At 39.4% G+C, this 15,481-nt stretch overlaps 1 protein-coding gene across 1 annotated transcript; it reads right to left on the bottom strand.

Annotated features, from left to right (window-relative positions):
• Positions 1-7,642: 7,642 nt before the first annotated feature.
• On the bottom strand, positions 7,643-10,603 carry LOC146562316 (E3 ubiquitin-protein ligase NEURL3-like). The gene is made up of 4 exons (XM_085293958.1): positions 10,533-10,603; positions 8,959-9,468; positions 8,665-8,823; positions 7,643-8,515 (listed from the first exon to the last, which is right to left on the bottom strand). Exons 1-4 carry the CDS (start codon positions 10,561-10,563, stop codon positions 8,340-8,342), a joined length of 876 nt encoding a protein of 291 aa, XP_085150084.1. The 5' UTR covers positions 10,564-10,603; the 3' UTR covers positions 7,643-8,339.
• Between the last annotated feature and the right edge of the window lie 4,878 nt (positions 10,604-15,481).

The following is a 15,481-nucleotide window of genomic DNA, read 5'->3' as shown; positions in this document are numbered from 1 at the left end:
AAATCCACAGAGAAATCCACCACACTCTTTTTGCCCTGTTTTAAAGAAAACAAACGGTGAGCAGCTGCATCTGGATTAGAACCTTTATCAAAAACACTGCGGAATTTGGTCAGAAAGTCAGGATAAGAAACATTGGGGTTGGAACGCAGCACTGCCTGAGACCACTTCAGTGCTCTCCCCGTCATGAGTTGCACCATGAGAGCAATTTTGGCACCGTCGGTAGCATAGGCTTGAGTCTGTTGGCGAAAACTCAAGTCGCACTGGGTTAAGAAGCCTCTACACTTATCTAAATCCTCTGAAAATTTTTCAGGCACAGGTAAGGTATGCTCACGCATGGGTGGAGGTGGAGAGGGAGGAAGAGGGCAGGCGGGTAAGGAGGGTAAATGAGGTGAAACATTAGCTGCTGCTGGGTGAGGGGAGTGCCACATACCTTTGAGTTCCGTTACTACCTGAAGCAGGGTGCCCTGTTCCTTAGAAATATGCTGAAGCATCTTCTCGTGTTGTTCCAATAGGTTCGCCTGAAGAGATAGCTCACGCTGTACAATCTAATTAAAACAATTAAAACCTCAAGGATTCGTAGTTTAGATTTAAAAGCACTTAATGAAATGAATTCAGTCATTTTCCATTCGTTCTGCAGTTTGTTCCAAGCCAAGGGTGCTAAATGGACAAAAGCTCTTTTACCAAATTCAGTTTGGGCAAATGGAAGAGAAAGCAATAATTTAAATGTATGTGAATGATAGATCATTCTGATTGGCACATTGACTTCAGGCTTATTTTTAATTGGTGGAGTTGTCTTCAGCAGACAGGTGGATTAAATCTAGGCAGCTGGAGTCAGTTGATGACTTTTAGAATCAACTTTTATGACTGGGTGATTATAGGGAGTGCAGAATTATTAGGCAAGTTGTATTTTTGAGGAATAATTTTATTATTGAACAACAACCATGTTCTCAATGAACCCAAAAAACTCATTAATATCAAAGCTGAATGTTTTTGGAAGTAGTTTTTAGTTTGTTTTTAGTTTTAGCTATTTTAGGGGGATATCTGTGTGTGCAGGTGACTATTACTGTGCATAATTATTAGGCAACTTAACAAAAAACAAATATATACCCATTTCAATCATTTATTTTTACCAGTGAAACCAATATAACATCTCCACATTCACAAATATACATTTCTGACATTCAAAAACAAAACAAAAACAAATCAGCGACCAATATAGCCACCTTTCTTTGCAAGGACACTCAAAAGCCTGCCATCCATGGATTCTGTCAGTGTTTTGATCTGTTCACCATCAACATTGCGTGCAGCAGCAACCACAGCCTCCCAGACACTGTTCAGAGAGGTGTACTGTTTTCCCTCCTTGTAAATCTCACATTTGATGATGGACCACAGGTTCTCAATGGGGTTCAGATCAGGTGAACAAGGTGGCCATGTCATTAGTTTTTCTTCTTTTATACCCTTTCTTGCCAGCCACGCTGTGGAGTACTTGGACGCGTGTGATGGAGCATTGTCCTGCATGAAAATCATGTTTTTCTTGAAGGGTCTTGTTCAGTGGTGGTCGTCTTTCAGCCTTTCTTACCTTGGCCATGTCTCTGAGTATTGCGCACCTTGTGCTTTTGGGCACTCCAGTGATGTTGCAGCTCTGAAATATGGCCAAACTGGTGGCAAGTGGCATCTTGGCAGCTGCACGCTTGACTTTTCTCAGTTCATGGGCAGTTATTTTGCACCTTGGTTTTTCCACACGCTTCTTGCAACCCTGTTGACTATTTTGAATGAAACGCTTGATTGTTCAGTGATCACGCTTCAGAAGCTTTGCAATTTTGAGACTGCTGCATCCCTCTGCAAGATATCTCACTATTTCTGACTTTTCTGAGCCTGTCAAGTCCTTCTTTTGACCCATTTTGCCAAAGGAAAGGACGTTGCCTAATAATTATGCACACCTGATATAGGGTGTTGATGTCATTAGACCACACCCCTTCTCATTACAGAGATGCACATCACCTAATATGCTTAATTGGTAGTAGGCTTTCGAGCCTATACAGCTTGGAGTAAGACAACATGCATGAAGAGGATGATGTGGACAAAATACTCATTTGCCTAATAATTCTGCACTCCCTGTAGAACTGAAACCATTTACCCGTTTCTAGTGGATTCTCCCACATTTCAACTAATCTAACCTAATTTAATGTCTCTGTTTTAAATCTGACAGACACACAAACACAGAAGCACACTCACACAGACCATCTCACATACTGATACAGACATAAACACACAGACAGAAAAACACGCACACACACACACACGCATGCACACACACAGATAGACACACACACACGCACACACACACACACATACACACACACAAAAGTTGTGATTTTTTTTCTCCATTCACTTAAAAGGGAACCGTCTGAAAAAGTACACCAAACCAGCCACTTTGGATCCCTACTGCTCTGTAATACCTTATCACAAAAACATGATTTAAGGTTTATACGGGTCACAAGACTTTGGCTTGACAAAATCTATGTTTTGATATGTTTATGGTTTCTTCCAAGATTTCATGAAGAATTTTTATTTTTAATGGAATTTTCCTGTGACTGCATGATCACATGACCTGCTCTAAAAATTGAGTCTGGAGAATAATGTGAAAAAAAATATTTCTCTTTCTTTCATGCCCAAACCTTTTCTCTGACATGTATAATATTTACATTAAAATGTAGCCATTACTGTCCTCTTTCATGCAGTGTCATTCTCATTTAGATGGGATTTACAGTTCTGTCATAAATGTTATCAAAGTGCCTCCCCCATCTCTCTTTCCCATAGGAAACAATTTTAAAACAGCTCCCGAATTTTGGCTTAACTTCTCAGTCGGAAGCTGTCTTTACACTGTCACAATGTCCATATAATAAACTCTACAAATATGAAAATGGAGTAATTTTCCCTGCTCAAGGGAAAATAATTTTTCCAATATGACTTGTATTTTTCACTTGGGATGCATTTGTTTCAGACGTACATTTCTGTTTGTCGAGTCTGATTCTCAGGCTGTTTCCAAATTTAGGGGCTGTATCCTTAGGAGGACACATTACGTCACACCAACGCTACGAAGGCTGTTCAAATTCGACGGCTCCTCCAAATGCAGCCTAGAAATGCGCCCTCCTTTATATCAAATCAGTGATTTATAGCTGACCTGTCAAATGATTTATGACTTAGGAAGTAATAAAGGGAGGAATAAAAGTTAATGACAGTCATAACTTTTGTGAAATATCAAAAAATTATGATATTTCATAACTCAGTAATAATCAATAGTCAAAAATATGATCATGAAAATATTTCGATGGAATTGGATTACTTTTTTGACAAATAGTTTACTTAGTTTTTTTTGATAAAAAATGCCACCTTATTGGACAACTGATTTTGGGGACCTGTGTGTGTGTGTGTGTGTGTGTGTGTGTTGTTGTTGTTTTTTTGCTTTTTTTATACTTTCAGGAAGATTAACTTAATCAAAATAAGTCATCAGACAAGCAATTTTGATGGACACTAATTAAAGTAGATTCATGCACTTGACTGGTTGATTTACTGGTATTTTAATCTTTGCTAACACCACATGACCTTATTTAAAGTTAGACTTTGCCTACCAAAGCAGACTTTTTTGGCAGTTTAATCTAATGTATCGTGTCTGGGGGAAAAAAGAGAAACAACAACCCAAGAGTTAAATCTTTAAAGGCATCAGTTGCTATGTAACCATTGTTACATGTTAAAACAGTTCAATTAGAAAAAGAATGAAGAGGTATGGCTGATTTGACAGGGCTGACAGAGAAATGTGTATTAAACATGGCAGCATGTATGACTGCAGAGAGTCCCGTGAAAGCTTTCTTTTTCACATTACTGATGTTTTAACAAAAAGGAAGGTAACAACATTACAAGTTTTCGTGTTTGGATGTAAGATGCTGGTAAGTCAGATAGTCATATACTTTTTTATATTTCTTTTATGTTTTTGAAAATGATTTTAGTGTGATTATAAAAATAGAAGAATTTATGAACAAACAATAATGAAACTAGGAAGAGCCTGTGTTTGTACTTTAAAGAGGCACAGGAAGGTCTGGACTTTATCTGAAGACAGCACTTAAAGAGAAAACTGGAAACTGCTGCATTTGATTGTAAGAGGATGAGCCGCAGTCTAAAAGAGTCCACTAGATGGCCCTGAATTTCTAGTTCAGGAACTTGGATTTCACATGTGTCTGATGTCCTGGGTCTTTTTCCTTTTGAATGTTAAGATTGACCTGTTGAGAACCACAATTTTGCACAGAGATTTTGGAGAGCAGGTGCTTGAGCCAGCAAAGGGCACATAGGTTTTTACAAGATAAATAAGCTGAGCTCATTAGCAGTCCCTTTACATGCTTATGAATTTATTTATTTTAACACTGATACACTGATGCAGATGTCTATCACATCAAAATTCAAACCCAGCAGACTCCTACAGAATTATAAGTTCGCACGGAGACAATGGTATTTGTATTCATTATTTTTACATAGAGTTTTCAGGTGATAATAAATCTCCCTTACCCTTCTTACTGTTATATGGCCTGATGCACAACAGAAGAGAGCTGTTACCCTCTGCTGCCTGCTGTAGTTGCCCTTTTTTTCTAGTTTCTTTTACTGCATTTTTTTGTCTGCAAATTAAAGGTGGGACCAGTTATAAAAAATAGTTATTGGACATTACTTTTTAAAATTATGAATTGATACAATGGATCAAATTTAAAATCAAAAATATGAAATCATAAAATATAAGTAATTGTTTTTAAAATTCTTGGAAAAAGAGCATTCATCAAAGAAGAGGCCTCGACCACCACCTGTATGGAGCCAAAGGAGTCACACACATCAAATAATTAAGTGTACAATAAAATATTGTTTGTTTTTCAAATATGACCACATATTTTCATTATGGTTGAAAATACCCCCTTCATGCCTACAAATATAATTCACTAATGTTTTCTGGGCTTCATCGAATTTACTGAGCATCTGTGCATGGAGAGACTTATCTCAGAGAAAACACAGGAATGATCAGTGAGAGCGTTATCAGACATCTGCGCCAGAGCAAATTAATAACAGATATTGGCAGGGGTTGTAATGTTTCTACAGTTCCCTCTGCCAGCACCTTTTGACAAAAAGGAAGGTAAAAGCGTAACGTTTTCATGTTTGGATGTCACAGTGAGATGCTGGTTAGTCATATAGTCATATACTTTTTTATACTTCTTTTATACTTCTGAAATGATTTTAGTGTGATTATAAAACAGATTAAATCATAAAAAAGTAATAAAGAAACCAGGAAGTTACCATGTTTTACTATAAAGAGGCAGATGAAGGTCTGGACTGAAACAAAAGCTGGAAGCTGCTGCATTTGATTGTCAGAGGGTGAGCTGCAGTCTAAAACAGTCCACTAGATGGCCCTGAATTTGTGGTTCAGGAACTTGAACTTCACACGTGTCTGATGTTCTGGGTCCTTTTCTTTTGTTAAGAGCTGTTGAAAATCAATCTGCCATTGTTCTGTGTCCAGTCTGTGTCTTCATGTCTGCCCTGGTCCCACGTCTCTGTGTTCCCACTGTTGCAGTGTCTGTCTCTGCTTCTGAGTCTGTGTCTATAAGTTTCCTGTTTTACTCTGAAGGTCTGTGTCTTATGTTAATGTGTTTTGCTTCCCTTGTCACGTTAGGCCTGATCTGTCCCAGCGTGTTTCCCTTCTGTCCCCCATTCCCTGATTGCTCCTCTGTGTGTTTAAGCGCTGTGTTTTCCTTTGTCTGTGCTGTGGTCTCCATCTTACTATACTGTGTTCTGCCAGTTAGCCTGTTTTTCTTTTGTTAATATTTGAAGTTTAGTTAGTTTTCTGTTCTTTTGCTGTGTAGCATTAAAGCTGAGTTCTGAGTTCATATTCATCTCTGTGAGTCTGCACATTGGGTCCTCTATTCCTGCCTGCACACAGCCTTCATTTGACATAAATCCCTTTTATATATGAAATATTTATGAATAGTAGTTTATTTAGGAATATTTATTTATAATTCTTTGTATTGTTCATTAATTTATTCATCCATCCATCCATCCTCATCCGCTTTGTCCGGGGCCGGGACGCGAGGGCAGCAGCCTAAGCAAAGAGGCCCAGCCACCTCCTCCAGCTTATCCGGGGGAATACCAAGGCTTTCCCAGGCCAGCCGAGAGATATAATCTCTCCAGCGTGTCCTGGGTCTGCCCCGGGGCCTCCTCCCGGTGGGACATGCCTGGAACACCTCACCCAGGAGGCGCCCAGGGGGCATCCTTGTCAGATGCCCGAACCACCTCAGCTGGCTCCTTTCGATGTGGAGCAGCAGCGGCTCTACTCTGAGCCCCTCCCTGATGGCCGAACTTCTCACCCTATCTCTAAGGGAGAGGCCAGCCACCCTTCGGAGGAAGCTCATTTCTTGTATCCGCGATCTCGTTCTTTCGGTCACTACCCACAGCTCGTGGCCATAGGTGAGGGTAGGGACGTAGATCGACCGGTAAATTGACAGCTTCGCTTTTACACTCAGCTCCCTCTTCACCACGACGGACCGGTGCAGCGTCCGCATTACTGCAGCTGCAGCCCCAATCCGTCTGTCGATCTCCGGCTCCCTTCTCCCATCACTCGCGAACAAGACCCCGAGATACTTGAACTCCTCCACTTGGGGCAGGAACTCATCCCCGACCCGGAGTGGGCACTCCACCCTTTTCCGGCTGAGAACCATGGCCTCAGATTTGGAGGTGCTGATCCTCATTCCCGCTGCTTCACACTCGGCTGCGAACCGTTCCAGTGCGAGCTGGAGGCCCTCACCCGATGAAGCCAACAGAACCACATCATCTGCAAAAATCAGAGATGAGATTCTGAGGCCACCAAAGCGAAAGCCCTCCGCCACTTGGCTGCGCCTAGAAATCCTGTCCATAAAAATTATGAACAGAACCGGAGACAAAGGGCAGCCCTGGCGGAGCCCATCACCCACCGGGAACGAGTCCGACTTATTGCCGGCAATGCGAACCAAGCTCTTGCAACGGTTGTATAGGGATCGAATGGCCCGTAGCAATGGGCCAGACACCCCATATTCCCGCAACACCTCCCACAGGACACCCCGAGGGACACGGTCGAATGCCTTCTCCAAGTCCACAAAACACATGTAGACTGGTTGGGCAAACTCCCATGCACCCTCAAGTATCCTGGAGAGGATAAAGAGCTGGTCCAGTGTTCCGCGACCAGGACGAAAACCGCATTGTTCCTCCTGTATCCGAGGTTCGACTAACGGACGAACTCTCCTTTCCAGCACCCTGGCATAGACTTTCCCAGGGAGGCTGAGGAGTGTGATCCCCCTGTAGTTGGAACACACCCTCCGGTCCCCTTTCTTAAAGATGGGGACCACCACCCCGGTCTGCCAGTCCACAGGTACTGCCCCTGATCTCCACGCAACACGTAATTTATTCATGAAAATAAAAAATAATTGTTTTGAATTAATGAATTTCTTATTGCATGCTTTATTGTACAATTAATTATTGAAAAACAAAATGCGAGATTGTTTGTAATCTTTGCTAACCACAACATGACCTGATCGCTGGATTGAAAGTTTCGTTTTTTGCTTTAGCATCATTATTCCTGCGATGTCTTGACACAACTAAGTGTTTGAAAATGCTCTTGTGTTCCAAGCAAGCTTTTGTTTTCAAGCTACTCTGTCTCTTCTTATATGATGCCCTCCATTTATTTATAGTTCAGTTCAGTCATGACTGCAATTTGGTTCTCTTGTTAATCTTTAAGGTATGTTTAACCGCTGTTCACACGTGTGTATTTCTTTATCCCCCAACATGTTCTATTTAATATGCACTGCTATTGATTTATTTCTTATAGCAACATCCTTAAAAACACATTAGAGAAGAAAATATGATGATTGAAACAAGGTTATTTATGTTTTCTTTCCATTGTCTAAGCACAAACACTATAACAATTTTAAGACAAAACGAGTTTATGAAAATCAAACATCTCTTTAAGATTTACACCAACCTATAAAATATACTGTACAGAAATTTTTTGTTATAATGCTATTTTACATATTCACATACATACATATTTTGCACTTAGTGCAATATTTTGTCTCGTCACATACTGACTTAATTGCAATATTTACATAAAAATAGTCCAGTTTGACATCTTTACATGAATTTGAGGACATTTCATCACTCTGAAATTTTTACATGTTTAACAAAACAGAAAAGCCAAACATGACAAAGCGTCATAATAAGTGCCATTCACTGTGTGTCGGTAGTTTATATTTGGTGATTCTTGGCTGGTGTGTCAGAGCTTAGACGTCTATAAACCGCCTCTCCTTTACTGATGGAGCTCTGATCTTGTGTCGACACAGCGGGCAGGTGCCAAACTCTTGACAGACTCTGGAGTCACAGTGTTTACATAAACACCGGTGGCCACAAGGCAGTGTGATTCTGGCCTCCTTCACCATGCACACCACACAGACGTTATCTATAACCAGAAGAGAGAGACTCTAATTACAAATGCGACATCAGGCATATGTGAGACCACACTATTACAACTGATTTCACTGATCACACTCTGTGGTCAGAAATGTGCAACGGAAATCAGACATTAATGTTTGGAGGGACTGTTTTTACCTGCTGGGATTTCCATGTCAAGACAGGACATGCAGTCATCAGGTCTGAAGTCTGAAACATCAGGAACTGAACCAAAGTGACTGTAAGAATCAGGTGAGATGAGCGGTTCGGGTGCAGGACAGGATCTTCTAGTGCAAAGGAGCTTTGTTTTTTTGGAGCCTGCAGCAAAGACAAAAGCATATTTCAACAGTTAGTCATTGTTTATTGCTGTCAGTGCATATGAAATGCTCTGCCTTCACAGAACAGGAAAAACCTGCTGTAAGGCAGATAAAACTGTGGTTCTAGTGAACTTGCCTTGGAGTAAAATGGAGCGCGTCTTCCCGTAAATGTCTATCATGGCCCACAGAGGCTGGCTGAGGTCCACTCCTGTCAGCCACTTGTGCTGCCTGTTGCTGACAGCTACGTATATGCTGCCACCATGAGAAACCCAAAACTCCAGCTCTGAACCTGCTTGGCAGTAGGATTCATTTACAGGCACAGCCCAGTGTCCAGGTTTGTCAGTGAGGTTGGGGATGGCCAAGCAGGGCAGGGGCAGAGATCTGCTTGAGGGTGGCACAGTGGTAAAGCCCACACGCAGAGCTCCCTGCCAGTTGATCGAATCCCTCTCCACTCTCAGACGAATCCTCTCCTGGACTCTCACTGGACGGTTGCTGAACACCAGCCCATTCTTGAACGTGGCCTCAGTCTTCTCTGCGAGTCGACCTCCATGACTCAAGCGGACCTTTTCTCCCACAGCCTGACGGTGGAAGTTCAGACGACCAAGACAAAGCAGACTGCATCTGTGTGACACCTCTGACTGAAGAACTACAAAGAATAAAAACACACAGTTATGAATGTTGATGTCAAATCATGTTATTTCCAGAGAATTACTTAATAGCAACAATCACAATAACAATAAGTGTCCCTTACATTTGTGATGTGTAGGAACCTCAAAACTATTTTTTTTAACTGAAATTAGGTTGGGTTTTTTTTTTTGCCTGTCCCGTTTGGTTCTTTTGCCATCAGAATTATTGTCTTAAGGCGAGGAAAGATGCCCAACGGATTTACTTTACCAAATTGACCATCACAGCCTTGCCGTAATGGTCTATTTGATTCACCTTTTATTGTTTATTTTATTTTATTTTATTTTATTTTTATTTTCACTTGCTAGATACAGGACAGACTTGAATTGAAATGAGGTTTAAAATTTTAAAAAGTTCAACAAAGATTTTTTCAGTTTAAAGGTCAATTGGTCATGTCGCAAATTTTTATAATTTTCATTCTTATAAAATAATAATAATGATAATAATACTAATAAAAATAAAAATAATGCTGTGTTAATAGGTGAATTGCCATATTAATTGGATTAAAGAAGCTACATATGTCAAGCTGTTTTTAATACTTCATATTAAAGTTAAATTGTGCAAACTGTAGCCAAAATTTCATTTTCATTTTAACAGTACAAAAGCAGACATATAAATAAGTCAGAATAAAACTAGCAAACTCCCGCACTCTTGTTTTTGCAAAGCATGCGGAAATCTGGACGTCTTTCAAGCTGACGAGCTAAAGTCGTTGCACAAAGTTGCATTTGTTTGGTACAAGTTGTCTGAGTGGTAAACTTAGTTCATTATTTGGCACTTTGCTTTGTATTGTGTTGTCTTAACAGGGATACTACTTCTTAAATGACAAAACTGGTGCTGCACTGGAGCACATGCTAGATTTGGGGAAATTTGCAAAATCTTTTGAGCTGCAGCATTTTGCACCCCCTTACTGTGTATTACAATAAAAGTACATAAACAGCTGTTATGTGTTAATTTATGCAACTAAGTATCAGCTTGATAATGATTTGTTTATCAAACTGAGAAATATAGTTCTCTCTAAAGACTTACCAGAGTTCTTGTTTTTATTTTCTCTTGCCATCTTGGAGATGTAGAAAAAACTTGATGCATGATGAGGTCGAGTGTCCTCAAGTCAGGTGTGTTGACTACCTTTTAATCATGGAGTACGTGAGGTTTGAAAACAGAAACACACCCAGACAAAGGGGAGGGACAGAGGGAGGCACCAAAGTTTGGAAATTTACCTGAAGTGTACAATAACAGAACTTGGTGATCTGGGCTTTTATTGTGGATTCCCAGTTTCCTTTCCACCCTTGTTAGTTTAGTATCTTCTCTTTGTGCATTTCCCTCCAGTAGTTTGTTGTTGTTTTAATCAGCTGATTGCCATTCAGTGTGTACATGTAACATCTCTATGGCTCTTCCAGTTTGAAATGTCACATGAGTCTAATCTTGCAATCACTCATCACAATAGCAAATGCAATAGAAAAAATCTAAAACACGAAAATTGAAACATTTCTTCTATTTTTTATAGTTACATTTAATGTTTTATAATAATAATACAAGTTTGTTGTTGAGTTGGTGATATACTTCATATGGCTTTAGCTGAATAAAACAAACTACGTATTCAAAATCTTTTCTTCATATTTATTTAATAAATGTAAATTGTGGAAAATATATCCAAAGTTACCTCTTAGCAGTGTAGATATACAGTAGTTAAACATGTAATAAGTCATAATGAAACTAGCAAACTCTTGTGCTTTCACTTTAGAGAAGAATGTGAAGATCTGGACTTCATCCAAGATGAGAAATTAAAGTCAATGCTGGAAACTGCAGCGTTTCTTTGGTAAAGTCTGAGTTGCAGTTTTAGTCACTAGATGGCTTGTCTTGATTTGTTTTGCTGATGTGACACACCCACACGCAGGTACCTTGTCAGTGTTTTATTGTCAGTGACAAGATTTTTATTTCCACAGAACCATAAAGTTTGTAGTTTCTTTTTCTTATCGCCATCATTTAACACTTCAGTGTGCAGCTCATTATTAGCACTCTTTCTTTGAACTCTAATTGCTTTACGGCACTTTGCAGCTTTTTAATGCTTATGTTTGGATTGTCTTGTTTTTGTGTCACTTAATCAGAGTTTTAACAGTCGTCTATTTCTTTCCTTTTACAAACCATACCAAGAACAATATATTACATGAGAGGGTATGGAGTGAGCTGTACAACACACTTTTTGGGGGTTTTAACAACGCCCCTATGACTACAGCCCTGGCCTTTCAAGAGGAGTTGCTTGTTGCACTAAGTTCTCATGTTTTGCTGTTCTCTCACCTGTACCACCTCAGTGGTTTCCCCCATTTGCCATGTTGTCCTTTCCATGTTTTTTCTTTTGATTTCAAGTTTGAGCATGTTTGTTTTATCCCTCTAGTCTCATTTCTTTCCTCAACCTTATTTTTTCACCCTCTCCATGTTTTAGATTTTTTGCCTGTTTTTTGGTTTTCAGGCTTCATCTGCTCCTCCTGAATGGTTTGATTCCACAAAATGACTAAACGGACCATCGCCTGGATTTAAAGGTTTTGAATTTTCCGAGAGTTTGGAGTCCTGAATGTGGGGCTTTTATGGATCCTTTTTCCAAGTGGGCATATCGACATTTCTGATGACTTCGATCCAAATCCAAACATTCACATTTAAATAATTATATAGTTCAAGTTCGAGTTCAAGTTTATTTATATAGCACTTTTAAAACAACAGGTGTTGACCAAAGTACTGTACAATAAAATGGACAAGGCAATAAACATAAAAAAACTGAATAGTGTTTTAGAAGAGAATAACATCCTTAAAAGGAGAATAAAATCATAAAAAAAGAATAATAGTAACAAACTCATGAAGAACCAAAAGCCAGAGATTAAAAATGGGTCTTTAGACGACTTTTAAAAGTATCCAGTGTTGGGGAGGATCTGATATGCAAAGGCAATGTATTCCAAAGTTTGGGGGCAGTCACAGCAAATGCCCAGTCTCCTCTATGTTTTAATTTGGACCTAGGGATAACAAAAAGCATTTGGTCTGCAGACTTCAAGGATCTTGGGGGAGAATACCAGGTTAGGAGATCAGCAAGATGTGTAGGGGCTAGTCCATGCAACGATTTAAAAACAAGTGTTAAGATCTTAAAGTCAGTTCGAAAGCTGACTGGCAGCCAGTGTAGTGATGGAAGTATAGGAGATATATGATCTCGCTTGCGTGTGCCAGTTAGGAGCCGTGCTGCAGCGTTTTGAACTAGCTGCAGTCGACCGATTGATGAAGAGGTGAACCAGAGTAGATACTATTACAGAAGTCGAGGCGAGATAAGATGAAGGCATGGATCGCTTTCTCAAAATCTCTGAAACAGAGAAAGGGCTTAACTGTTAAGACATGTACCAGCAGTGTCAAAAAACATCTTTCAGTAACCTAGGTGGAATGATATCCAGGGTACATTTTGAAGGTCTCAAGTTTCTGACAACTTCATTAAGTAATGAAAGGGATACTGGCTCGAAGTGATCAAAAACAGCCAAGGTTGGAGTATAAACACCTGGGTCAGAAATGGGAGGAATAATGTGGGATCTAATATCTACAATTTTATTAATGAAGAATTTCATTAGATTCCAACTTATGTTCACTGCTATATGAGGATCAGCAGTGGGAGGATTAAGAACTGAGTTTATAATACCAAATTAAATCCGAGGTTTATGACAGTTGTTGGACACGATCTTGGAAAAGTATTTTATTTTAGCTGCTCTTACAACTTTCTGGCAACTTGACAGGGATTCTCTAAGTGCCTCAAACGACACTTGGAGATGGTATTTTTTCCATTTTCTTTCCGCTTTTCTACATGCCCGTCTGCATTCCCTGGTGTCATTATTTAACCACGGTTGGGTTTTAGGTTTTAGATACCTAGTGGTACAAGGAGCAATGGAATCCAGTATTTCCAGACAAGCTGAGCTGAACAAGGAAAGCAGACTATCAGTGGTCGAATGAGTGGTACTGTCAGTAGGTGATGCCGGATTTAGATTTTTGTAGGAATGGGCAAAGCGATCTGCTGTATTTGAATTAATCGTGCAAGATCGGAGCTTGGGCACAACAGATCTACCAGGCTGACCTGAAAAGGGAAACTCAAATAGGACAGGCATGTGGTCCGAAAAATGTATATTACAGATTTCAGTGTCAGTGACTGATAGGCCGTAAGAGAGTACGAGAACCAGGGTATGACCGTGTTCGTGAGTTGGGCCTTTGACTGACTGGACAAGATTAAAGGAGTCTATAAGGTTTAAAAAAATCATTGGTCAGTGGGGTATCTAAACAGCAAATATGAATATTAAAATCTCGTATGATTAAAACACTGTCATATTTTGGTAGAACACCAGCCAAGAATTCAGAAAAGTCTTGTATAAAGTTCTTATTATAGTTAGGAGGTCAACACACCAGCGCACATAGCACCGGAGTGGACAAGTGGATTTCATATAAACGTATATTTGTAGATTAAAGGGTAAAAATGTTAAAGGATAAAGGGTAATGTTTGGTGACAACAACATGACCTGATCAGTGATTTGAGAGTGTAATTTTTTTATGCATATTTGCATCATTATTCTTCCTACGTGCAAACACAAATGCACGTTTGGAAATGAACACATTGTAGCACATTTCTGTTCTTACAATCAGCCACACAGTCTGCTCTTATCTGAAAACCAACATTTCTTTTTACTTCCGCTCATTCCTGACTGTAGAGATATGAGCTGTAGACAGATGCTTCTTTTCCTAAACACACTTCACTGAAAAAAATTGTTTTTGAGGGTTTTGTTACAGCATGTACCCTTAAAACATAATAGAGTTTATGTTTTTTACCATCAACACATTACAATTTTCAGACATACAAAAATACAACACTGCTTTAAGATTTGCATCGAGGTAGAAAAGTGCACTGTACAGACAAAGTTATCATTATAAATAATATAGAAATAGCAGCAGATTTTGCATTTAGTGCAGTATTTTCACTGTAACAGTCACTCTGTAACTTCTCTTTGGTGATTTCTGGCTTCTGTCTAGGAGCTCAGACCAGACTTGAAACACACCACTACTCACAAGATCAGAGCTGATGAAGCTCTGATCTTGTGTCGACACAGCGGGCAGGTGCCAAACTCCTGACTCCTGAGAGAGCTGCATCTGTGTGACACCTCTGACTGAAGAACTACAAAGATAGAAAATGGAAACATATGAAACCATGTCTGTGTCCTAAGATTTATTCAAGATTTTTTAACTGCACATTTTTCAGGTAGGTGACATATCACATTTACTTAATTAAAAGAAGCTACATATCAAAGTTATTGCTTCATATTTAATAATACATTTAAAGCCAAAGTTTCCTCTTAATAGTCTAGAAATAGATAAACATGTAAACAGAAAACTGCTGTGGTTTCACAAAGAAGCTTGTTTGGTCTGGACTTCATCCAAGCTGAGAAATTCAGTGCTGGAGATTGCAGTGTTTGTTTGGTGAAGTCTGTGTTGCCGTCTCAGTCCACTAGATGGCCTGTGTTGATTTGTTTTCTGTGTTTTATCATCATTGGAAAGATTTTAATTTCCAAAGAAACAAAGCTTCTAGTTTCTTTTTATAAGAAACTTCAGTGTGCAGCTCATTATTAGCACTCTGTCTTTGAACTCATTTGCTAATCACTTGCTTTATGGCACTTTGCTGTTTTTCAATGTTTACTTTTGCATTGTCTTGTTTCTATATTATGTTTCTGTAAAAGAATGAAATGAGCTGCTGTAAGTTGATTTTTGCAACCAAACATCATCTTGATAATGATTCCTTTATCAAACTGAGATATAAAATTCTCTGTAAAGACTTACCAGCGTTCTTGTTCTTACTTTCTCTTGCCATCTTGAAGGTGCAAATAAATCTTGTCATGCGAGTCCTGATGGATGATGAGGTTGAGAGTCATCAAGTCATGAGTGTTAACTACCTTTGAATGATGAAGTACGTG

This window comes from Mchenga conophoros, linkage group LG12 (genome assembly GCF_057382185.1).
Source record: "Mchenga conophoros isolate Kocher_MC1m ecotype Shallow Benthic linkage group LG12, M_conophoros_male_GT1.1, whole genome shotgun sequence".
Taxonomy (NCBI): domain Eukaryota; kingdom Metazoa; phylum Chordata; class Actinopteri; order Cichliformes; family Cichlidae; genus Mchenga; species Mchenga conophoros.
Note: the sequence above shows the minus strand (reverse complement) of the source record. Positions and strands in the feature narration are given on the sequence as shown.